Source organism: Cebidichthys violaceus, unplaced genomic scaffold, assembly GCF_023349555.1.
Source record: "Cebidichthys violaceus isolate CVI_PGR_0920_01 unplaced genomic scaffold, fCebVio1.0.p SCAF_23, whole genome shotgun sequence".
Classification (NCBI taxonomy): domain Eukaryota; kingdom Metazoa; phylum Chordata; class Actinopteri; order Perciformes; family Stichaeidae; genus Cebidichthys; species Cebidichthys violaceus.
Window position 1 is genome coordinate 7,587,772 of NW_027176406.1, and position 23,872 is coordinate 7,611,643.

Genomic DNA, 23,872 nt, shown 5'->3' on the forward strand with positions numbered 1-23,872 from the left:
AGGAAGACCTGTTTTTCTGTCTTACCCACTTATAGGGGGACAGAAGACCCTTCTGTTATCTGTTATCAGAAAAAAATAACTCAGTGAGCAGACTGAGGAGAACCTGCAAAACATGCAGGGAGAGAGCAGAGCAGAGGAGAAGAGGGAGATCCTGGGAGAGACCGGGATTCTACTTCATTGCAAATCAGTGAAAAAAAAACAAACCTTTAGAGTAGGAGTTTTAGAATTAGTTCTTGTGGCACAGAGACTGTTTCATTGAATTTAAATTGTAGTATGTGATATTTGTGTGAAAAGCTTTAATAAAACCACAGCTTCACCATTTGTAAGTGCCTGGACCCAAACCATAGACTCTGTTTTTTTTAGAACAATTTGACCCTCGTCCCTGTTCCTCATCCATGTGATACAGAGGTGACGACCGACTCTACCAGAGGAGGTTAAGGTAAGTTCCCTGGGTGAAGACTTGGCAGAATTAGTCATAAAAGGTGAGAAAGTTCACAATAGGCGATAGTAAAGTACAGACATTCTACATAACTATCCATACTGGGTGCTAGGGTTGCATCCTACTGAGAGTGCCTAGCATTATGTAGTGGCCGAAATGAGAAGAGACGTAGTAGTTGGAGAAGCAACCAGCAGAGACAGTTTATTCTTGTGTACACAAGGACATGTTTACAACGAAACCAAGGAGTCAAGGTTCTTACTTGACTCCTTGGTGACTCCTTCTGACTTTTATACTCTAGTCCCAAACCTCAACCCACATTTCATCAATCACATCTTATTGACTGAACCAATACAAACCACATCTGATCCTCTCATGTCACGCCCTCCTTCACCTGACCGAGTCAGGTTGACACTTTTTGCAGGTCAAATGATGTTTGTGTGTACTTTTCTGGGACATGTTCCGTTTATCTTTTAAACATGTTTATACAAGCTGGGATCAAAGTAACGGTTTATATGAGGTCTCATAAACCTGGTCCCCCACTCGAGCAGAGCTAACAAACAACTTGTGTCAGAGGGTGTTGTGCTAAGAATGAACAACAATCAAACAAGCTGTTAGCTTATCCCTCTCAGACAACAGCAACAGCTCGGCACCTGACCAGGAGGTGCTCAGCAGGAGGAGACACACCCTGACTGATTCCCCCAGCACCTACACACCCTTGTCCCATTCCTAGCCCTCGGCGGTGGAGTAGGCGGCTTACGCTGCTGCCTCATTCTAAGCAAAAGACAAAATTGCCACCATCTTGGGACACATCACGTGTTAGTGAGACTTTCCACAGGGCTGGGCGTGGATGCCTGAGGTGAATCTCCCTACTGGGCCTCGGGAGGACAGGTACTGTTGAGGCAGCAGGGAGAAACCCATCCTTTCACTGTCTGAAGAAGGTAGCATCGGGCTGCCTGCGGTTTCTCGTCCTCATAAACCCGGCGGGGTCATCCTCCTCATTATGGTCCACTCATGACTTAAGTCTTTATACAGACGATGCCTCCTACAGGAGACGATGACACAGGCAGAATAAGCACGACTCGTGGGTGTCTGAAAGAGGCATGGACGTGGTACAGGTGAGGCAAAGCTTGACGCAGTCAGAAACACACAATTGTTTGCTGGATTACTCATGTTATTATTCTTCAAAACACAAAATTAAACTTCGCAAATTGACAAAATCCAGGCAGTGTTTCTTTCTTCCTCAGTTTCCCACACTGAGTTAGTGCCAATACACTCTGTCCTATGCACCAACAAGAACTGAACTTCGGCTACTGCGCATGTTAAGACCCCAGGCTTTGTTGCTACTTGATTGTTTTTAAGTTAGATTCATTCAAAAACAATAAGTAAATAGTTTTCTTCCTCCTGCAATTAAGCGTTACTTCATAAAAACTAGTGAGAAGTGCTTATTGAGGATAACTATACAGTTTACTAATTTATGTAGCATGAAGTAAGGATAGCTATAGAGAGGTAAAGTCACATTTCTTTTCTGTACCACCATGGCACCATGGGTAAACAAGTTAGCCAGAAGAAATATTGACAGATCAAATCAAAGTTTAGAAGCAGTATTAATATTTTTTTCCATTTATTTAATCAATAGAATTACTTTTGTTAAAAAAAAAAAATCAGAAAACATTGAAGAGTAAAGTGTGTCCAGTATTTTTAGATTAGTTCTCTAGAATGTAAAATAAACACATGGACCAAAATAATAAAGAAATTATATATAAATGTACATTTAAATTTTAGACGCAGGCTAAATTAGATATCAGCTATATGACGAAGAAGATCTAAATTTATTCATAGTGTGCAAATACATGAGGTGATTTTCAACACCGTCCTGCAATATAAGAAAGTAAACATTCAAATGTGTTGAATAAGATGGTTTCAAAGTAGATAGCAGTGTTTCTTTTTCAGTGGCATTACAATCTCAAAAGCTTTCTACTGTGCAAAAGTGTTTAACAATACTTGAGTACTAATTTTGAAATCCCTCACGACTGACAGCACACAGCTCATGAGGTGTCGGGTTGAGGGTGAAGCCCACAGCCGGAGTCAGAGCCAGTTCTTCCTCTGGGACTCCAGGTGGAGGAGTGAAATGAAAGTGCTGGAGGAGGGAGGTGAAGAAGAGGAAGAGCTCCATCCTAGCCAGACTTTCTCCCGGACACGCCCTCCGTCCTGTGAGAGAACAAGCTTCAGATAATCTGAAAACTTTGATTGGTATTGAAAAGAAGTATTAGCTGAGCTCTCTAACCTGCAGAGAAGGGCATGAAGGCATCTCTCTTGACAAACTTCCCATCCTTGTCCAAGAAATGGGCAGGATTAAAGGTGCATGGGCTCTCCCACTCACTTTCATCCCACAGAACAGATGTCAAAAGAGAAAACACAGGGGTCCCCTTGAAAGAGACATTTATTAATGCTTACAATGTTTTAAAGAAAAACTATGATCTACTATCTTTATACAGCTTTCCAAAATCAAGCATGCAGTCTCATCATGTTTCATTATTCAGAGTGAACTGGAAGACTTGTTTTCATCAGTCAGATTCTTACCTTTCTAATAAAATAGCCCTGAAAAGTCACATCTGCGCTGGTGATGTGAGGAATAGAGGTGGGAAGGATATTAGCAAATCTCTGTGTCTCATGGATGACAGCGTCAGTGAAGGGCAGGTTCATCCTGTCCTCCGTCTTGACCCGACGGCTCCCAACCACCCTGCTCAGCTCTGCCTGGACCTGGTCTGGAAATTAGAAAATAAATAAAAGACACAGCGGCTAAAAAACAAAGCAGCAGTAAAGCAAGCTAGAAAAAAAAATCCTTCTCAATGCCATTAGTGTAATTGTGTGTAGTCTAAAGCTGGTTGAACATTGCACTTATAGTAATAGGTCAAAAATAAGGAAATTAAGTAATTTCTTATTTATATCTAAAGTACTCTTGGTGCATACAGTTTCAATGGAGTTCTTTTTCCAGGTGTTATTAAGTTTAAATGGGGATGATACCATGGACAGAACAAATTAAACCGGTCATTTAATCTTTGGTTAGTTGTAGTTTAAAGTTACTGTTTGGGAGTAAAAAAACAATTCTCCTGGGTTGCAGCAGTCAGGATATGTTAAAGGCAGGGTTGGTAATCTTGAGAAACTAGCAAGAGTACCAGTAATAGTCTTTTCCAATGAAAGTAGCTAGCAGTACTAGCTCCAAAAGTTGCTGAATCTAGCAAGACAGCAGCCGAGTTGACAACACTGACAGCCCGTCCCTTCGGGCCTTCCTCCAAAGCCAAAGAGCAGTGACAGAAGTCATGCACCAGGCAGGGACGTGCGGTCAGGGGAGGTAGAGCCTCACCTGTCATCATGACAAGTACAAAACAAATAATGTTAAAATAAATATTAATATTTCTCTACTGATCTGTGCTATAAATGTAATTTCTGTATGATTCCAATCATTTCAAGCATTTTTATAATCAAAATCTCTGAATTAGCGCATGTCCTGTTCAAACAGAGGAGACACGTGAGGTGAGGCAGCGAAGAGCTGTGCCTCACCTCAGATTGCGCAATCCCTCACAAACTGGGTTGAGCGCGTGCCTTTTGCTTTCTCATCGTTTGTCACCACTGTAATATTTGTAGACACTTTTTGTATATGCCCTTTCTTTCCATAGAATAGGTAATGTATTTCACGTCTGTGTAGAACATATTTAGTGTTGCTGATCTGACATTAAACCGCAGTGAAAAAGCGCAGAGGGGAGGCAAACACTACTCTGCCTCAAAGAAGAGGGCGAGCGAGAGCCCACGGGTCGGGTTTATGCTTGTTCTGTCGTTGCTCTTCTTCTACACTTCTCTTCTTCTTCTTCTTATATTTTGCTTTGACCACAAAAATGTAAGATTATACATCCAAGCTTAAAAATGTCCAAAAAAAAACCAAACAAGGAAATATGAACAAATCAACAGCAATTCAATGTTGGACAGGTAAAGTAACCTTTTATGCGTTTGTGTTCTCTTTATACATCCGTGGTTGTTACACAGATTATCGCGGAATCTCACGATTTTCACGGGTGGTGCCCGCGAGCGCTCCGCTTCTGAAACGCTCCCGGTGGGGCAGGTCGGTGGGGCAGATCACGGCGCACACGCTCCCGGTGGAATCAAATATGTACTTTACCTATGTGTGTGTAAATAATGCTGATATGAAAAACAACCAGTAGTCAATGTGCAAGCTGCCAATTGAATGGTGATTTAAGCTTCTCTATTGGGTTCATATTTTTGTAAATCTGACTTATGTAGTGTCAGTGCCTCACCAGCCACGAACCTCACCGCACGTCACTGGCAGCAGGAGACGCTCCTCGCCCTCAAAGCATGGTTTTCTCCTCACAGGCTTCAATTTTGCTCACAGAGATGTTCTGCATGAAGTGACGTGAAAACGCTCAAAAAAAATGATTAGCGTCCGTGACAGTTTGAGTTGCACACGCGTGACCTCTACACGCGCGCGGATCTCATTTGTGCTTGTGGTTTTTGACATTGATCTGCCTTCATACCATTGGCCACAAATCATAATGAACGTAAACAACAAACATGGCTATCATTACTCACAGCTGTCAAGCTAGCAGATTGTGAAAGACTCCAGTGACGAGCAATGAATGCACGAGCAGAATACGCGCAGACAGGCAGGAATTTAAGCAAGTAGAATTAATTGATTGTTCGGGCTTATTACAGTCACAGATATCAGATTTTTTTTGTCAGAGCATTTGATTCATTGATTACTGTCAGGATGTAATGAGCAAAATGGTGTATCAAAGAGATAACACCGCCCACGGTTGATCAGATCTTTTACTGCAAGGTAACTGGATTTTATTAGAATGAACAGAACAAATACAACATGAAAATTGTATTTACTAGTCATAGGCTCCCTATGGCCCCGAAAAATTGGGCTCATTGGAAATCCAAACACTACATGTTTAAATCCAACCCACTGACCTTTGCTGCATGTTGTTCCATGTGTTCTCTTCTTTACTGTCAATCTTTGACAGCATCAAATTAAGGTAAAAAGCCTTAATTAAAAAAGTAATCTAAAAATATATATTTTAACTTTTACTACTATGTTAAGTACCCCAGTTGGGGACTGCATCTGCTTGCAACCGGTCTAAGCATATTACTTACCTTGTATTTGAGGATATTTGGCCATGAGCAACAGACCCCATCTCAGCGTAGTTGCTGTTGTATCAGTACCAGCCGCAAAGAGGTTGCCAACAGTTGCCACAAGGTTCTCCATGTTGTAGAATGACTCAGTAATTCCTAAATTCTTATCAACAGGTGAAAAATTAAATGTGTTAAAACTTAATTTTAAAAGGTGTTCTTGACATTTTTCATCCTCCAGCTATTGGCCGTTTTCATAGAAATATGAAAACCAAATATAGGTGGTGGTGTTTTATGAATTGATGTTAATCATCAATTAAGTCATTAAAAAAACAATTTAAACCTTGTATTATGATATCACACTTTTAATACCTCTAGTTTCTGTTTGTGTGCCAGAAACGAGTCCACAAATCCTCTGCACATCTGAACATTCAAAGTTTCTTGTAAACGTCCGATCAGCTGCTTTATTTGTTTTCTGTTTTCAGCAACATTCTTCCTGAGACGCATCCTGTTGCTCACCCATTGAAATAACCAGGGGTAAATATTGTACAACTGTTGTAATTGAATAGAAAAAAACACATTTTTAATATATCAAGAAGGCACAATAAAAGGTCAGTATGCATGACCATGGCCCCATGAGTCTGTAATTCTCACTATAACCCACTAAAGGTATCTTATAGTTTATTTAATGAAAGACAAAGTGGTACCTGTATTGAAGGAGAGCCTGAAAGTCGAAAGTTGTCATTGGCTCGGTCTACCATACGTTTAAACTCTGCATCACTGTAATCAAATCTGCTGCCATAGACAATTGAACAGATGATGTTGGAAACTGCATAGTTTATTGACTGTGTAGCACTGAAGGGTTTACCTAAAACAAACAAAAATGAATGAGCAAAACAAACAATGTAGAATCCTTATGAAGACAATATACAATACAGGAGAAGAGTTACCTTCATGTCTTTCGAACACGTTGATCAGATACTGAATCTCCTCAATGATTTGCTCCTCTGCTGATTTTTTGCCCATCCCAAAGTCTCTCAGGTTGCTCAGAGCAAAACGCCTCATTTCTTTCCATGATTCCCCATCGGCAAATATGATTCCTTTACCTAAAGTGAAATCAAGTACACATGTTTTTGTCAAACGTTATTTGAACTTTTTGAAATCAGATTACAAAAGTAATAGACCAACCGATTTATATTTCCATTGCTACAGCCATGGTACTGTAGCAATGGAAATATAAGTCGATTGGTCTATTACTTTTGTCCAGACAGAGATATCTCTACAACTATTGGATGAATTGCCATGAAATTTGGTACATTCATCGTCCCCAGAGGATGAATCCCCGAAATCCCTGACTTCTGTGATGATGAAGTACGTTCAGAGGCTTGTCAAAGACTTCATCAACTTCTAACTATGCAAAAAGCCTGTCAGTATCTCAACCATCTCGTATGCATGACGGACTTCAGGCTAATCCTCAAGGTGCTGCTTTGTACACCTGCACCATAAAGACTGTCCTGACAGGCAGAACCACTGCCTGGTTCAGGAATAGCACCAAGAGGGACTACCTGGCCTGAAGACCATCAGATGTCAACTCATACAACCTCAATCACCCCAACTAGAGAATCTTCTCCCTGCTGCCGCTGCCTGAAGGCCAAAAAGAATTAGGAGTTTCTTCCTTGGGGTCAATCATAATCTGAACCAGTGACCAAGGCTGGCTAATGCAATCACCCAGGCTATCACGCTTTGTTGTTTTTGTACACACATTACCAAGGCTAATCACAACAACTATGCCCTTTAACAGTATGAACTCATTTTGCATTCTAAACTAAACAACATTAGCAGAGCAATTGAAACAGTGGCATCCATGGAAGAAGCTTCTAGCTCAAAGCATAACTGTGCCACACGCAGCAGCTATTATGGCTGTAGACTGTGAGCTGTGTGATGTTAACATTGTCATTGGATCAAATGTATGCATCAGCTAGATGAACTTATACTGTAGTGGTTATCACCAAAATCTGCTGCTTTATACTTACTATGTAAACCACTTAAGTCATTGCCTAATGGAGGGACTTGTCTCTCTCCAAACTCCACAGCATAGTTGACCAGTGCCTGCTTCACGGTCTTGTATCCTGCCAGAATTAACACTTTCTGGGGTCCAAAATACACTGTGAACACTGATCCATAGTTCTTGGAAAGCTATGAAACAAAAATGAAATCAACAGTTATTGGGAACATAACTTGAAGCTTAGCAACAAAGACAGACTTTAAATCATATATAAATAAGAACAAGTTCCTGTTTCACTGTCTGGTGAACAATAATGCCTATAACAAGCTGGAATTTACAGGTGTGTTACTTTATCAAAGGTATTCTTAAAAATCAGAAATAGGTTCGTGAAAATGTAGCACTATTGGAATTTGATCAGGGAATATCAGCTGAACATCCAATGGCCTTACAAATCCTGTTCAATCTAACCACTAAGTAGACGGCAGAGGGCCCTAAGAAAAACGTCTTTCCAAAATGTTTATTGGGTGATTGCACAACTGTGGTTCAAATATGATCTTGGGTCACTTGTATGTTTTTGGACTGGAAAACAAATAAAACAAATTTAAAAAATCACAGGGGGGATACTGTGACACTATTCTAGAGGGGCAAAAGACTAAATACAATTTTAAATCATGTATATACACCGGAAGGCAAAACTATTCTAAATGTAAATAATACTATTTCTGTCTGAATTATATTGTTTTTATCTATGTTAAAATACCAAAATAAATTATTCCACACTTTTGAACAATACAGTATACAGCCAATTTAGCATCACTTACTTACCTCAAACAGCGTGCTGTGGACTGACTTAAGATTCAGCTGCAGCAAATTGCCAAACACAGGCAGTGGTCTGGGTCCTGGAGGCTCCTTTCTCTGATGGTCAACGTTGGGGAAAAATACATACAAGACGAGTAGGATCCCAATAGTGCCCAGTAGAATGGTTGTACTGGGGAACTGTAGAAAAAGGCTTTCCATGGCAGCCAGTAAGCCACAGCTCTGCTACTTCTCTTCTGTCACTCTATCTCTCACAATCATTCAGTGTAGCTGTTAGTGTCGTGTTCAGACTTTCTCAATAACGAGGGAGCCCCCCTTCCTCGCTCCTGGTCCGTCAACAAAATAAAACCGAATAGCTGGTTCAAGTTAAAATCAAAAGGTATTTAATCTCTAACAAAAGCAAATACAATTACAAACTGAATCACACTATGAAGTACAGAAAATATATCATATGAGATAGAGGTCTATTGCATTCCACCCAACAGGCTGGCGTATTCCAGTTAGTCGTAATCCAGATACAACGGCGTCTGACATGGTCAACAACAGAGCCCCCGATTTGCGGAAAAGCCTCAGGCTTCGTACTGCCTTAAAGTCCACCTATTTCCATATGCCAGCAACACGTTTCGTTCAAGGATTGGCTGTGAATTGGATCTGCTCCTTCTCGAAACATCTCCATTTTACACACTCTCACTCACTCACTGCCTGCCAGATCATTTTCATGTCAACCTGCCCGTTTGGCTCGTCCTGCTCTCCCTGCCTTGTCCTGCCAGATTTCGTCTCTCGTCTTGTTTTTGGATTCCCTGCTGTGTTCCTGTAAATTTCCTGTTGTGTTCTTGGTTCTTTAACCCATTCCACTCTGCTTCTGGTCATGTCTGCTTTTGAGAACTCCACCACACCCCGTGACACAGTAAGCCACACTTTCAACAAAGTCAGAGACAATTTCTTTCTGTGTTTTATGTTGTGTGAGTATGAGTTGAGTGAAGCCCTGACCCAATTTGACCTGACACTGTGAGACGCATGTATCCTGAGGCAGTCTGTGTACAAATAAGGAATGCACTGACACAAAGTACTTACAAGAAAATTAATAACATTCATTTCCACCACAAATGGCGACAAGGATGGCATTGGACAAGTGATTTGGACTCCAGTTGAACGACAGAGAATAGCTGATTCCTCCTGGAAAACGAGGTTTGAGATTGTGTCACAATAAAGGGCTGAATTTAAAGCCCGAAATAACATAGCAGCTGGGTTTGAGTCTTTTTTCCACATGGTAACGATCAACAAGAATGTAAATTGGATACATTTATATCTATTTTAATCAACAGCGATTCTTCAAGTCAGACTCTTGTTGTACTTTCATTCCAAACAACACAGCTCTAGACAGCTCCTTCACCAAAGCATTTCTAAACTCCAAACCATGGCTACAGAACTCAAAGACAATGCTGGTCAGCACATGTGACAAGCATGTGGACATGTGGACAGCATGTGGACATGCTTGTGGACATGCATGTGGACAGGAAATTAATTTGAAAATGTATTCGGCCGATGGGATGCATTTCTCACTTAAATTGGTGTTACGGTGGTTTTTTGTTTAGCTGTCGTTAACCTATTTGGTTGCTGTGTTATTCCATGTGTTAGAAAGCTGATTGAAAAATCCACAACAGTGTTTCCCAATATGTAAGGAACTATGTGCTAAATACAAGTTAGCAAAAAGAAGCTTTAGGGTTGACAATCAGCTGACCAAATACTTTAAAAGCAGTTTTAATGGATTTTTTCCTTTATCAAGTCCTAAGAATTATTACTCCTTTTGTTTTCCATCCAAAAACATTAAAGAAAACAGTAGGTCCAGTATTTTTAATCAAGTATTTCTCTAGAACAGAAAAATAACACAAGAACCAAAATAAAAGAAATATTGGTATATAATTGTACATTATTGTAATTTTTAGATGCAGGCTACATGGGGTATCGGCTGTAGGAAGAGGCAAGCCTTGATTGATTTCTAGTGGGCTAATACATATGTGATTTCTGCAATTGTATGCAGTATAAGAAAGTAAACCCTTGACAAATTGTACAACACCAAGTACATTCTTTTGTCAAAATAATCAACAGTGACCTGGAAGCAGGAATATGTAGGCTAATGAAGCTGTGTCTAGCCTAAGTGTGTTTTTTTTGTAATTTGTATACGGTTTCAACAATCTGTAGGAATGTGGACGTATATATGCTCTTATTTAGAGTGAGACAGCTCATTAGCCCTAATATGCCACTGTTGTATATTTACACAAATAGATGTACTTTTCTGGCTGCTCAGTATGTTCTGCTGCCTGTGAGGGTGAATTAAACAATATTCATGTCATGGTCATGTACAGTTACAGTATAATGCCATGCTACAGCTCTCTTCCTCATTGGCGACTGACAGCACACAGCTCATGAGGTGTCGGGTTGAGGGTGAAGCCCACAGCTGGAGTCAGATCCAGTTCTTCCTCTGGTACTCCAGGTGGAGGAGTGAAACGAAAGTGCTGGAGGAGGGTGGTGAAGAAGAGGAAGAGCTCCATCTTTGCCAGACTTTCTCCCAGACACACCCTGCGACCTGCAGGAACAAAGAGATTTGCAAAGAGTTAAACTGGATCACAATGTGTGGAAATTCTCTGTAATCCCTAAAATACAAAACCCTGACAACGTTTTTGTACCTGCAGAAAAGGGCATGAAGGCATCCCTCCTGATAAATTGACCCTCCTTGTCCAGGAAGTGGGAAGGGTTAAAAGAGTTTGGGCTCTCCCATTCACTCTCATCATGAAGGACAGAAGTAAGAAGAGGAAACACAGTAGTCCCCTGTTGGCAAAAGAAGAGAGAGATGTGTATGAAGCCTCAGAATGAAAGCAGTTTTTCACCTTTTCAGAAGTTGATTTATTATTATTGTTTGTTTGCAATCTGTTGATTGTTTTTGTTGTTTCATCTATTGTACTGTTTTATCAGTGTTTTAGCTTAGTTTGTCTTGCTTTTGTTGGACTTTCTGTTATATTGCTGTGTATCAAATCACTTTGTCAACTTTAATTTTAAAGGTTCTATATAAATAATAATAATTGTTATGTAGGCAACCGACCTCTTTGATGAAGAAGCCTTGGAAGGTGACGTCTCGGCTGGTTTTGTGAGGAATGGCCATGGGGATGATGCTGGCCAGTCTCTGTGTCTCATGGATGACAGCATCGGTGTACGGTATGAAGGTAGATTTGTGTCTTTATTACGCAAACAAAACCTTTGCTTTCAAAACGAAAAGCTACGGTTTCAAAACCAAAAGCTAAGGCTTCAAAACCAAAACCAAAACGTAAAGCTACGAGATGAGTTTGGACGTAGTGGGCGGGGCATACGCTGCTGAATGAGCCAGGAGTTTCTATTGGTGGGTTTGACTTGGATCCCGGCATCTACTTCCACTGTAGAGGTTACTGTGATGAGCGGCATGGAGGTAAGTTGACATTATATTGCTCTGGTAGCACTTCACTTTGTTTTCATGTTGTTAGTGTCGTAGAGTCTCTTTTTTTAAAGAACGACATGAGGTGTTGTTGACATGAAGCTTCACTTTCTATGTATATATATATATATATATATATATATATATATATATATATATACACGTATATATATGAAGCTACTGCTATAAAATGCTGATGCTGTTTACCATTCTGCACAACCTTTCACAGTTTCGTCAGCTACCCCTGCTTGTGTGCAATCCCCTTAAAACTGCAGCAAATTAAAAAGCAAATACGAAGGTCACCTGGATTGATGCAGAGCCCACAATGCGTACGTTTTCATTGGCTCTTCTCACCATGTTTTTGAATCGGGGGTCATTGTATTCAAACCTGCTGCCGTACACAATAGCGGAGATGATATTGGATGTTGCATGATTTACCGGGCATGCTGTATCGAATGGCTTCCCTATGAAACGGCAGTGACAAATAATGAAAATTATTTCATAAAAGCAAAAGAAAAATGATCGTCTTGTACTATTAAAGCAAACCCCACCATGACTTACACTGGCTACAAAAAAACTAGAATATGGGGGTGATTTGAGCACAGCGCACCATTTTCTGAGCACAGGTACAGTGCTGTGAAAAGTATTTGCCCCCTTCCTGGTTTCTTATTTTTTTGCATATTTGTCACACTTAAATGTTTCAGATCATCAAACAAATTTTAATATTAGACAAAGATAACCCGAGTAAAGACAAAATGCAGTTTTTAAATGATGATTTAATTTATTAAGGGAGAAAAGCTATCCAAACCGACTTGGCCCTATGTGAAAAAGTAATTGCCCCCTAAACCTAATAACTGGTTTTGTCACCCTTGGCGGCAACAACTGCAATCCAGCGTTTGCGATAACTGGCAATGAGTCTTTCACATCGCTGTGGAAGAATTTTGGCCAACTCTTCTTTGCAGAATTGTTTTAATTCAGCCACATTGGATGGTTTTCGATCAGAAACGGCTCGTTGAAGGTCACGCCACAGCATCTCAATCAGATTTAAGTCCAGACTTTGACTAGGCCACTCCAAAACCTTTTTTTTTTTTGCATTCAGAGGTGGACTTGCTGGTGTGTTTCGGATCATTGTCCTGCTGCATAACCAAAGTGCGCTTGAGTTTGAGGTCACGAACTGATGGCTCGACATTCTCTTTCAGGAGGTTCTGGTAGAGAGCAGAATTTATGGTTCCATAAATTATGGCAAGTCGTCCAGGTCCTGAAGCTGCAAAGCAGCCCCAGACCATCACACTACCACCACCATGTGTGACTGTTGGTATGATGTTGTTTTTATGAAATGCTGTGTCAGTTTTACGCCAGATATAACGGGACGCACACCTTCCAAAAAGTTCAACTTTTGTCTCGTCAGTCCAAAGAATATTTGCCCAAAAGTCTTGGGGATCATCAAGATGTTTTTTGACAAATGTGAAACGAGCCTTTGTGTTCTTTTTGGTCAGCAGTGGCTTTCGCCTTGGAAGTCTCCCATTGGTGCCATTTGTGCCCAGTCTCTTTCTTATTGTTGAATCATGACCACTTGACCACCCTAACTGAGGCGAGTGAGGCCTGCAGTTCTTTAGATGTTGTTCTGGGGTCTTTCCAGACCGATTCATGTCAGTTACTTTGTTTCTCATCTGTTCTTGAATTTCTTTACATCGCGGCATGATGTGTTGCTTTTTGAGATCTTTTAGCCGACTTCATTTTGTCAGACAGGTTCTATTTAAGTGATTTCTTGATGCAACACGTCTGGCAGTAATCAGGCCTGGGTGTGGATAATGAAATTGAACTCAGCTTTCCAAAAAAAAATCAGTTCATTCATGATTTATCAAGGGGGGGCAATTACTTTTTCACATAGGGCCAAGTAGGTTTGGATAGCTTTTCTCCCTTAATAAATTAAATCATTTAAAAACAGCATTTTGTATTTACTCGGGTTATCTTTGTCTAATATTAAAATTTGTTTGATGATCTGAAACATTTAAGTGTGACAAATACGCAAAAGAATAAGAAACCAGGAAGGGGGCAAATACTTTTTCACAACACCCACCCACCCACCCACCCACACCCACACCCACACACACCTATCGGTTTTAGGTCCAGGGTCCGGATACAACGGCGTCTGGGTCCAGATCCGGACCGCAGTCCGCCTATTAGTGAGCCCTGATCTATGCCTTACAAAGCATTGATAAACAACAATGAATGGCCAACACTGCCTCAAAACGCATAGTTTTTCAACAGAAAAGGCAAATAGATACAACACAAAGTGATCAAGAACATATCAATATTTATTTAGGCCATAATACAACTTTACCATTCCTCTATAGTGATTCAGTTGGAATTAAATTAAATACAGTGCAAGGTGTTGCTGTGAGGTCTTACAGCTGACAAATAATGTCCAAAAATGGCTACTATAATAACATAAAGATGTGATAAATCGATAACAATCTCTGCCCTATGGTGACAGTGTTTCAACACTTTGATGTTTTGGTTAATTAATCAAAAATATGATGTAGCTTTTCTAGCAGTTTGATTGGTGCAGCTGTAAATGTTATCCCATTTTCTTACTGAGACACCAACCTTGCTTCAGCACTTAAGTTAAAGATCAAATGTGTTGAATAAGATGGTTTTAAAGTAGATAGCAGTGTTTCTTTTTCAGTGGCATTACAATCTCAAAAGCTTTCTACTGTGCAAAAGTGTTTGACAATACTTGAGTACTAATTTTGAAATCCCTCACGACTGACAGCACACAGCTCATGAGGTGTCGGGTTGAGGGTGAAGCCCACAGCCGGAGTCAGATCCAGTTCTTCCTCTGGGACTCCAGGTGGAGGAGTGAAACGAAAGTGCTGGAGGAGGGAGGTGAAGAAGAGGAAGAGCTCCATCCTAGCCAGACTTTCTCCCGGACACGCCCTCCGTCCTGTGAGAGAACAAGCTTCAGATAATCTGAAAACTTTGATTGGTATTGAAAAGAAGTATTAGCTGAGCTCTCTAACCTGCAGAGAAGGGCATGAAGGCATCTCTCTTGACAAACTTCCCATCCTTGTCCAAGAAATGGGCAGGATTAAAGGTGCATGGGCTCTCCCACTCACTTTCATCCCACAGAACAGATGTCAAAAGAGGAAACACAGGGGTCCCCTTGAAAGAGACATTTATTAATGCTTACAATGTTTTAAAGAAAAACTATGATCTCCTATCTTTATACTTTCTAAAATCAAGCATGCAGTCTCATCATGTTTCATTATTCAGAGTGAACTGGAAGACTTGTTTTCATCAGTCAAATTCTTACCTTTCTAATAAAATAGCCCTGAAAAGTCACATCTGCGCTGGTGATGTGAGGAATAGAGATGGGAAGGATATTAGCAAATCTCTGTGTCTCATGGATGACAGCATCAGTGAAGGGCAGGTTCATCCTGTCCTCCGTCTTGACCCGATGGCTCCCAACCACCCTGCTCAGCTCTGCCTGGACCTGGTCTGGAAATTAGAAAATAAAAGAAAGTGGCTAAAAAACAAAGCAGCAGTAAAGTTTTTTCACCAATTCTAGAAAGACTAACATGAATACTTTTTACCAAACCCTCACAGAAACAAATCATTTGAGTGAACACACTCCACAATACATTGCAATTGCTATATCACAGAATTTTGCACAAGCTCGAAAAAAATCCTTCTCAATGCCATTAGTGTAATTTTATGACCAGCTGGTTGAACATTGCACTTGTAGTAATTGGTCAAAACTAAGGAAATTAAGTAATTTCTCATTTATATCTAAAGTAATACCATTTCAATGGAGTTCTTTTTCCAGACGTTAATTTAAATGGGGATGATACTATGAACAAAACAAATTGAAGCAGTCATTGAATCTTAAGTTAGTTGTAGTTTAAAGTTACTGTTTGGAAGTAAAAACTAATTCTCCTGGGTTACAACAGTCAGGATATGTTAAAGGCAGGGTTGGTAATCTTGCGAAACTGGCAAGAGTACCAGTAATAGTCTTTTCCAATGAAAGTAGCTAGCAGTACTAGCTCAAAAAGTTGCTAAATCTAGCAAGACAGTAGCCGAGTTGACAACACTGACAGCCCGTCCCTTCAGGTCTTCCTCCAAAGCCAAAGAGCAGTGACAGAAGTCATGCACCAGGGGACGCTCCTCGCCCTCAAAGCATGGTTTTCTCCTCACAGGCTTCAATTTTACTCACAGGAACAGAGATGTTCTGCATGGAGTGATGTGAAAGTACTCGCAAAAGTAATTAGCGTGCGCAGCTGTTTGAGTTGCACACGCGTGACCTCTACACACGTGCATGGATCTCATTTATGCTTGTGGATTTTGACATTGATCTGCCTTCATACCATTGGCCAAACATTATAATGAACGTAAACAACAAACATGGCTATCATTACTCACAGCTGTGAAGCTAGCAGATTGTGAAAGACTCCAGTGACGAGCAATGAATGCACGAGCAGAATACGTGCAGACAGGCAGGAATTTAAGCAAGTAGAATTAATTGGTCGGGCTTATTACAGTCCAGCAACAGTCAGATACCAGATTTTTTTTAATCACAGCATTTGATTCATTGATTACTGTCAGGATGTAATGAGCAAAATGACAACTGCACACATGGTGCAGACACTGTGGTATATTGAAAAGATTTAACACCACCCCCTGTTGGCCAGATCATTTACTGCAAGGTATCTAGATTTCATTAGAACAAACTCAACATGAAAATTGTATTTACTAGTCATAGACTCCCTATGGCCCCGAAAAAGTGGACTCATTGGAAATCCGAAAGTGTTTCAATCCAACCTACGGACCTTTGCTGCATGTTTTTCCATCTGCTCTCTCCCTCTTTCCTGTCAATCTTTGACTGCATCAAATGACAGTAAAAAAGCCCATAAAAATAATCTTTAAAAACGTTTCAACTACTACATAAAGTACAACAGTTGGGGACTGCATCTGTATGCAACCGGTCTAAGTATATTACTTACCTTGTATTTGAGGATATTTGGCCATGAGCAACAGACCCCATCTCAGCGTAGTTGCTGTCGTATCAGTACCAGCCGTAAAGAGGTTGCTAACAGTTGCCACAAGGTTCTCCATGTTGTAGAATGACTCAGTAATCCCTAAATCCTTATTAACAGGTGAATAATCAAAAGTGTTAAAACTTCATTTTAAAAAGGAGCTAAAACCATTTTCATCCTCCAGTTGTTGGCTGTGTTCATACAAATATAATGGTGATATTTTATGAACTTATATAAAAAAGACAAAAAACAAATTAACAATTATAGATTTAAACCTTGTATTATGATATCACACTTTATTTTAATACCTCTAGCTTCTGTTTGTGTGCCAGAAACGAGTCCACAAATCCTCTGCACATCTGAGAATTCAACGTTTCTTGTAAACGTCCGATCAGCTGCTTTATTTGTTTTCTGTTTTCAGCAACATTCTTCCTGAGACGCATCCTGTTGCTCACCCATTGAAATATCCAGGGGTAGAGGTTGTACAACTGTTGTAATTGAATAGAGAACACCACATTCAACATGTTATTAATATATCAAGAAGGCACAATAAAAAGGTCAATATGCATGCTCATGGCTCCATGAGTCTAATTCTCACTATAACCCACTAAAGGTGCATCTTATAGTTTATTTAATGAAAGACAAAGTGGTACCTGTATTGAAGGAGAGCCTGAAAGTCGAAGGTTGTCATTGACTCGGTCTACCATACGTTTAAACTCTGTATCGCTGTAATCAAATCTGCTGCCATAGACAATTGAACAGATGATGTTGGAAACTGCATAGTTTATTGACTGGGTAGCACTGAAGGGTTTACCTAAAACAAACAAAAAATGAATGAGCAAAACAAACAATATAGAATCCTTATGAAGACAATATACAATACAGGAGAAGACTTACCTTCATGTCTTTCGAAAACTTCGTTCAGATACTGAATCTCCTCAATGATTTGCTCCTCTGCCGCTTTTTTGCCCATCCCAAAGTCTCTCAGGCTGCTCAGAGCAAAACGCCTCATTTCTTTCCATGATTCCCCATTGGCAAATATGATGCCTCTACCTGAAATGAAATCAAGTACACATGTTTTTGTCGTAGGTCATTTCATGATTTTTTTATAATTGTTTATCATAATTAAATAAACATCAAAAACACCATAAAAAAGGACATCAGATGCCGTTTGACAAAAAGTGCAGAGCTCAGACCATGTTATCAAAGCTTGTTAAGCAGTTCAATGCTGCGTGGGACGAAGCATGGGCATCCTGGGCATCACATACCTGCTCCCTAAAGACAAAAGTGCACATTCAGGCCTTGGAGCGTACACTGGATCTGCTGTGATATTGTGAGCAAAATTCATGGTGCACTGGTCCATCATGCAAGCATTACTGCACACTGGTTTCCCTGTTATTTTATCACCCAGTTTAACAACCCTGTCCAGTCTGTTCTTGTTTTATACAGACAGCACTTGCCAGCGCCATGGCTGTAGCGATGGAAATATAAGTCGATTGGTCTATTACTTTTGTCCAGACATATCTCTACAACTATTGGATGAATTGCCATGAAATTTGGTACAGTCATCGTCCCCAGAGGATGAATCCCCAAAATGCCTGACTTCTGTGATGATGAATTGCTTTCAGAGGCTTGTCAAAGACTTCATCAACTTCTAACTATGCAAAAAGCCTGTTAGTGTCTCAACCACGTCACATGCCTGATGGACTTCAAGCTAATCCTCAAGGTGCTGCTTTCTATACCTGCACCATGAAGACAGTCCTCACAGGCAGAACCACTGCCTGGTTCAGGAATAGCACCAAGAGGGACTACCTGGCCTGAAGACCATCAGATGTCAACTCATACAACCTCAATCACCCCAGCAAGAGAATGTTCTCCCTGCTGCCGCTGCCTGAAGGCCAAAATTAGGAGTTTCTTCCTTGGGGTCAATCATAATCTGAACCAGTGACCAAGGCTGGCTAATGCAATCACCCAGGCTATCACGCTTTGTTGTTTTTGTACACACATTAACAAGGCTAATCACAACAACTATGCCCTTTAACACTATGAACTCATTTTGCATTCTAAACTACACATTTGCATTGCGGAGCAACTGAAACAGCGGCATCCATGGAAGAAGCTTTTAGCTCAAAGCACAACTGTGCCTTACGCAGCAGCTATTATGGCTGTAGACTGAGCTGTGTGATATTAACATTGTCATTGGATCAAATGTATGCATCACCAAGATCAGTGGTTCTCAACTGGTCTGGCTGCGGGACCCACCATCACCCAGATCAGTGGTTCTCAACTGGTCTGCCTGCGGGACCCACCATCACCCCTTAATGACAAGCCACAACCCAAAAAAAAATCCCCATCAAAATAAAAGCACAGGATTTTTTTATTTTATTTTCCAGGCAAAGGCCCGCGACCCACCAGTTAAGAATCACTGACCTAGATGAACTTATACTGTAGTGGTTATCACAACAATCCACTGCTATATACTTACTATGTGAACCACTTATGTCATTGCCAAATGGAGGGACTTGTCTCTCTCCAAACTCCACATTATAGTTGACCAGTGCCTGCTTCACGGTGTTGTATCCTGCCAGAATTACCACTTCCAGGGGTCCAAAATACACCCTGAACACTGATCCATACTTCTTGGAAAGCTATGAAAAGAAAAAAAAAGCAAAAAAAAAAAAAAAAAAAAAGCAGTGATTACAACTTTTGAAAAAAAAAAAAAAAAAGGATATTGTCTGGTTAAGTTTTGCAGCCTTTGTAGTATTGAAATCATCACAACATCACTCTTAATTCCAAACAGACATAGTAGAAAGGAACGCATCACTAGATCATTTTCACATACACTTATTCCAATACTTCCTTTAAAATAACTGCTGTGGACAGATAAAAAAAAAAAAAAAAAAAAAACAGGTGCAAACAGGCACCTGTATAGCCGTTAATGTGTTGTTCTCTTGTTTCCGTTTCTATTTTTTATTGCAATTGAGATTCCTTCATGTGCTGCAGAACAGGAACATGCTGTAAACCACTTTCAACTGAGTCAGGACAGTTTACCGGTTAGATATTTATTATTTTCTTTTAATTTTGTCCTGTATAATGATGATAATAAGCTGCAGTAAAGTGGCGGAAACATCTTGTATCCTACAGTACAGCCTTGGCCAAAGTTTTTGAGTGATACAATTATTGGTTTTCACAAAGTTTGCTGCTTCAGTGTTTTTTTTTTTGGTCCGACATTACTATGGTATACTGAAGTATCCTCCCGGAGGATGTTTTGGTACCATTTTTTATTCATGGCTGTGTTCTTAGGTAAAATTGTGAGTGAGCACACTCCCTTGGCTGAGAAGCAACCCCACACATGAATGGTCTCAGGATGCTTTACTGTTGGCATGACACAGGACTGATGGTAGCGCTCACCTTTTCTTCTCCGGACAAGCTTTTTTCCAGCTGCCCCAATCACCGGAAAGGGGATTCAGCAGAGAAAATGACTTTACCCCAAGTCCTCAGCAGTCCTATCCCTGTACCTTTTGCAGAATGTCAGTCTGTCTCTGATGTTTTTCCTGAAGAGAAGTGGCTTCTTTGCTGACCTTCTTGACACCAGGCCATCCTCCAAAAGTCTTCGCCTAACTGTGCGTGCAGATGCACTCACACCTGCCTGCTGCCATTCTGAGCAAGCTCTGCACTGGTGGTGCCCCGATCCCGCAGCTGAATGAACTTCAGGAGATGGTCCTGGCGCTTGCTGGTTTTTCTTGAGCACCTTGAAGCCTTCTTCACAACAATTGAACCTCTCTCTTTGAAGTTCTCGATGATCCGAGGGACTTTGCAATTAATTGCAATTCATCTGATCACTCTTCATAACGTTCTGGAGTCTATCCAAATTGCCATCATAAAAGCTGAGGCAGCAGACTTTGTGAAAATGTATATTTGTGTCATCCTCAAAACTTTTGACCAGTAGTGTACAGCTATCCATCTCATTAAATCAAACATCCAATGTTTGATAGAATACATAACGATACAAAAGTTTGTAATTGCCTGCCACAAAAGATTGATCCAGTACAATCAAATGGCTGAGAGGACCACTCTATATTTTGAATGGTCTTTCATGCTTTTAGGTAGGGATGCAGCGATCTAACTTTTTCAGTCCCGATACCAATAGTGATACCTGCGCTTTGGTTATTGGCCGATACCGAGTACTGATCCAATACTAGTGTTTATTTGATAAGCTGTATGCCTCACTTATGTGTAAGGCAACATCAGGCTTGATTTAAAAACATAGCTTTCTTTACCTTTGTAAAACTAAATATCATAAATAAATACATAGAATTATGTTATGTAAGAATTATTTAATAAAATAACGGTATCCGATACCTGATCAGTGAATTGTCACCAATATCTGATCCAGTATTGGACCAATATCAGTGCATTGCTACTATTAGATGGATGAAAGTCCTATTTACAAATCTTATGATAAATCAACAATTACTGGTCAAAAAATTCTGCTTTAATCAGATTCATATAGGAATGTCTGTCTGAATTCTACTGTTTTTATTTATGTTGAAATGTATCAAAATAACAGGTGATTCCACACTCTGAACAGCAGTGTATATACAATATACAAGTTTGACTCAGTAACTTTAAAGTTTTACTGCCTTAGTAGTAATGAGATCATCACAACTTTACTCCAATTCCATACAGATGAACAAAGCTGCAGTAATGTGGCCAAAACACCTCATAACCCATATAATCCTTTTCTCCTGAAGAGTGATAATATCATATCCAATTTTGTATACATTACTGTTCAGAAGTTTGGAATTAACTTCCACAAAAGCTTAATCTGCTACAGTCAGATGGCTGAGAAGACGACTATATTTTTTTTAATGGCCTTAAGGTTTTAGAAGATCCTCTTTACAAATAGATGCAACTTTGTATCAAGGGTTTTGCAAAAACAAGTCATGTTTGTGAAGCTTACATGGAGAACAAAACGCTGTACAATGGTTCAATCAGCCAACGGAAAGTTCAGAAAGAGACAAAGATACCTCTAAGAATTAGGAATAAGAAATACAAATGAAATCAACAGTTATTGGGAACATAAATTGAAACTTAGCAACAAAGACAGACTTTAAAATCATATATAAATAGGAACAATTTCCTGTTTCACTGTCTAGTGCAGAATAATGCCTATAACAAGCTGACATTTACAGGTGTGCTACTTTATCAAAAGGATTCTTAAAAAAAAAAAAGAAAAAAAAAAGAAAAAAAATCAGAAATAGGTTTGTGAAAATATATTGGGATTTGAGCAGGGAATATCAGCTGAACATCCAATGGCCTTACAAATCCTGTTCAATCTAACCACCAAGTAGACGGCAGAGGGTCCTAAGAAAAACGTCTTTCCAAAATGTTTATTGGGTGATTGCACGACTGTGGTTCAAATATGATCTTGGGTCACTTGTACGTTTTTGGACTGGAAAACAAATAAAACAAATACAAATAAAAATCACAGGGGGGATACTGTGACACTATTCTAGAGGGGCAAAAGACTAAATACAATTTTAAATCATGTATATACACCAGGAGGCAAAACTATTCTAAATGTAAATAATACTATTTCTGTCTGAATTATATTGTTTTTATCTATGTTAAAATACCAAAATAAATTATTCCACACTTTTGAACAATACAGTATACAGCCAATTTAGCATCACTTACTTACCTCAAACAACGTGCTGTGGACTGACTTAAGATTCAGCTGCAGCAAATTGCCAAACACAGGCAGTGGTCTGGGTCCTGGAGGCTCCTTTCTCTGATGGTCAACGTTGGGGAAAAATACATACAAGACGAGTAGGATCCCAACAGTGCCCAGTAGAATGGTTGTACTGGGGAACTGTAGAAAAAGGCTTTCCATGGCAGCCAGTAAGCCACACTTTCAACAAAGTCAGAGACAATATTTTTGTGTTTAATGTTGTGTGAGTATTAGAGTGAAGCTTTGTCCTAATTTTACTTGACAGAGTGATATGCACATATATACCCGAAGATTCCTCCCTTACACTTTTATTGTCCTTAAGGTAATGTGTGACGACCCACTCTGCCCTGTCTGTCTGTTACTTTGTTTGTGTGGTATTTTCCCCTGCAGGTATTGGAGGTGGGCGTGGGAGAGGGTCATCAGTAGAGTGGAAACACCTGAGCTCATCATTAACACTGGCAACTATGTACTATATTTACTCGGGGTGGGAATCACCAGAGGTCCCACGATACAATATTATCACGATACTGCTGTAAATCAATGCAATAGAAGCGTCTTAATTTGCTCCGCTGGTTTTAATGGATCATCATGTGTCTCCCTCTTCATGCATTTCCCAGAGCTCCCGTATAACCCCCAGTAGATGCGCAACCGTATATGACATCTCCCCCTCTTTTAAGTGTTATGTCAATAACATCATAGGGACACTTTAACTGAAAATGGCTATTCAGACAGCACATAGCATAAACCAAGATTAACTCAAATGGAGACATTTCAACATACACCGGTCTCTTTCCAATCAAGCAACAAATAAACATCAACATTATCACATCAATGTCAGTACAACTTTTTCTCTTCTCCCCCCAAAGGCCATATGATCTGCACTTGTCTACAGGTCAAGCCTGTCGACTTGCTTGCACACCTATCCAGATCTGGTCAGTCTGACCGGGTAGAGGGGTTGTGGGTGTAGCCACACTCTGACTGACAGGAACAGTCTCTAACATGGTGGCTCCGTCAGAGTGTGTGTCTGTCCCTGTGATCTCCCCGTGCACTGCTGGGATGGGCTGGGGAACCGGCACAGGTTGATGGTGACGCCGGCATATTTCTTGGAAAGCTATGAAACAACTAAACAGACGCCATTGTGATCCTTACAACTTAAAAAAAGCCAGAATATTATGGTAATATTTAAAGCTACTACAAGGAAATTTGATCATGTGTTGACTTTGGCGGCCCC

At 40.2% G+C, this 23,872-nt stretch overlaps 2 protein-coding genes across 3 annotated transcripts; both read right to left on the minus strand.

Moving 5' to 3' along the window:
- Positions 1-611: 611 nt before the first annotated feature.
- On the minus strand, positions 612-22,883 carry LOC137878661 (cytochrome P450 2K1-like). Of its 2 annotated transcripts, XM_068719042.1 has the most exons (14): positions 22,612-22,858; positions 19,393-19,555; positions 17,805-17,960; positions 17,561-17,721; positions 17,216-17,395; positions 8,415-8,585; positions 7,618-7,780; positions 6,535-6,690; positions 6,292-6,452; positions 5,957-6,136; positions 5,609-5,750; positions 3,020-3,204; positions 2,724-2,865; positions 612-2,647 (listed from the first exon to the last, which is right to left on the minus strand). In XM_068719042.1, the coding sequence occupies exons 1-14, from the start codon at positions 22,801-22,803 to the stop codon at positions 2,448-2,450; spliced, it is 2,352 nt and encodes a 783-aa protein (XP_068575143.1). In that variant the 5' UTR covers positions 22,804-22,858; the 3' UTR covers positions 612-2,447. The 2 variants fall into 2 exon arrangements, with proteins under 2 accessions (XP_068575143.1, XP_068575142.1); XM_068719041.1 differs by lacking the exons at positions 612-2,647; positions 2,724-2,865; positions 3,020-3,204; ... (4 more) ...; positions 7,618-7,780; positions 8,415-8,585 and adding exons at positions 14,164-14,818; positions 14,895-15,036; positions 15,188-15,372; positions 16,875-17,016 and having other exon boundaries at positions 22,612-22,883.
- LOC137878677 (cytochrome P450 2K1-like) lies at positions 10,245-13,520 on the minus strand. Its single transcript, XM_068719059.1, has 4 exons — positions 13,459-13,520; positions 11,506-11,638; positions 11,093-11,234; positions 10,245-10,992 (listed from the first exon to the last, which is right to left on the minus strand). Exons 1-4 carry the CDS (start codon positions 13,518-13,520, stop codon positions 10,805-10,807), a joined length of 525 nt encoding a protein of 174 aa, XP_068575160.1. The 3' UTR covers positions 10,245-10,804.
- Positions 22,884-23,872: the final 989 nt, after the last annotated feature.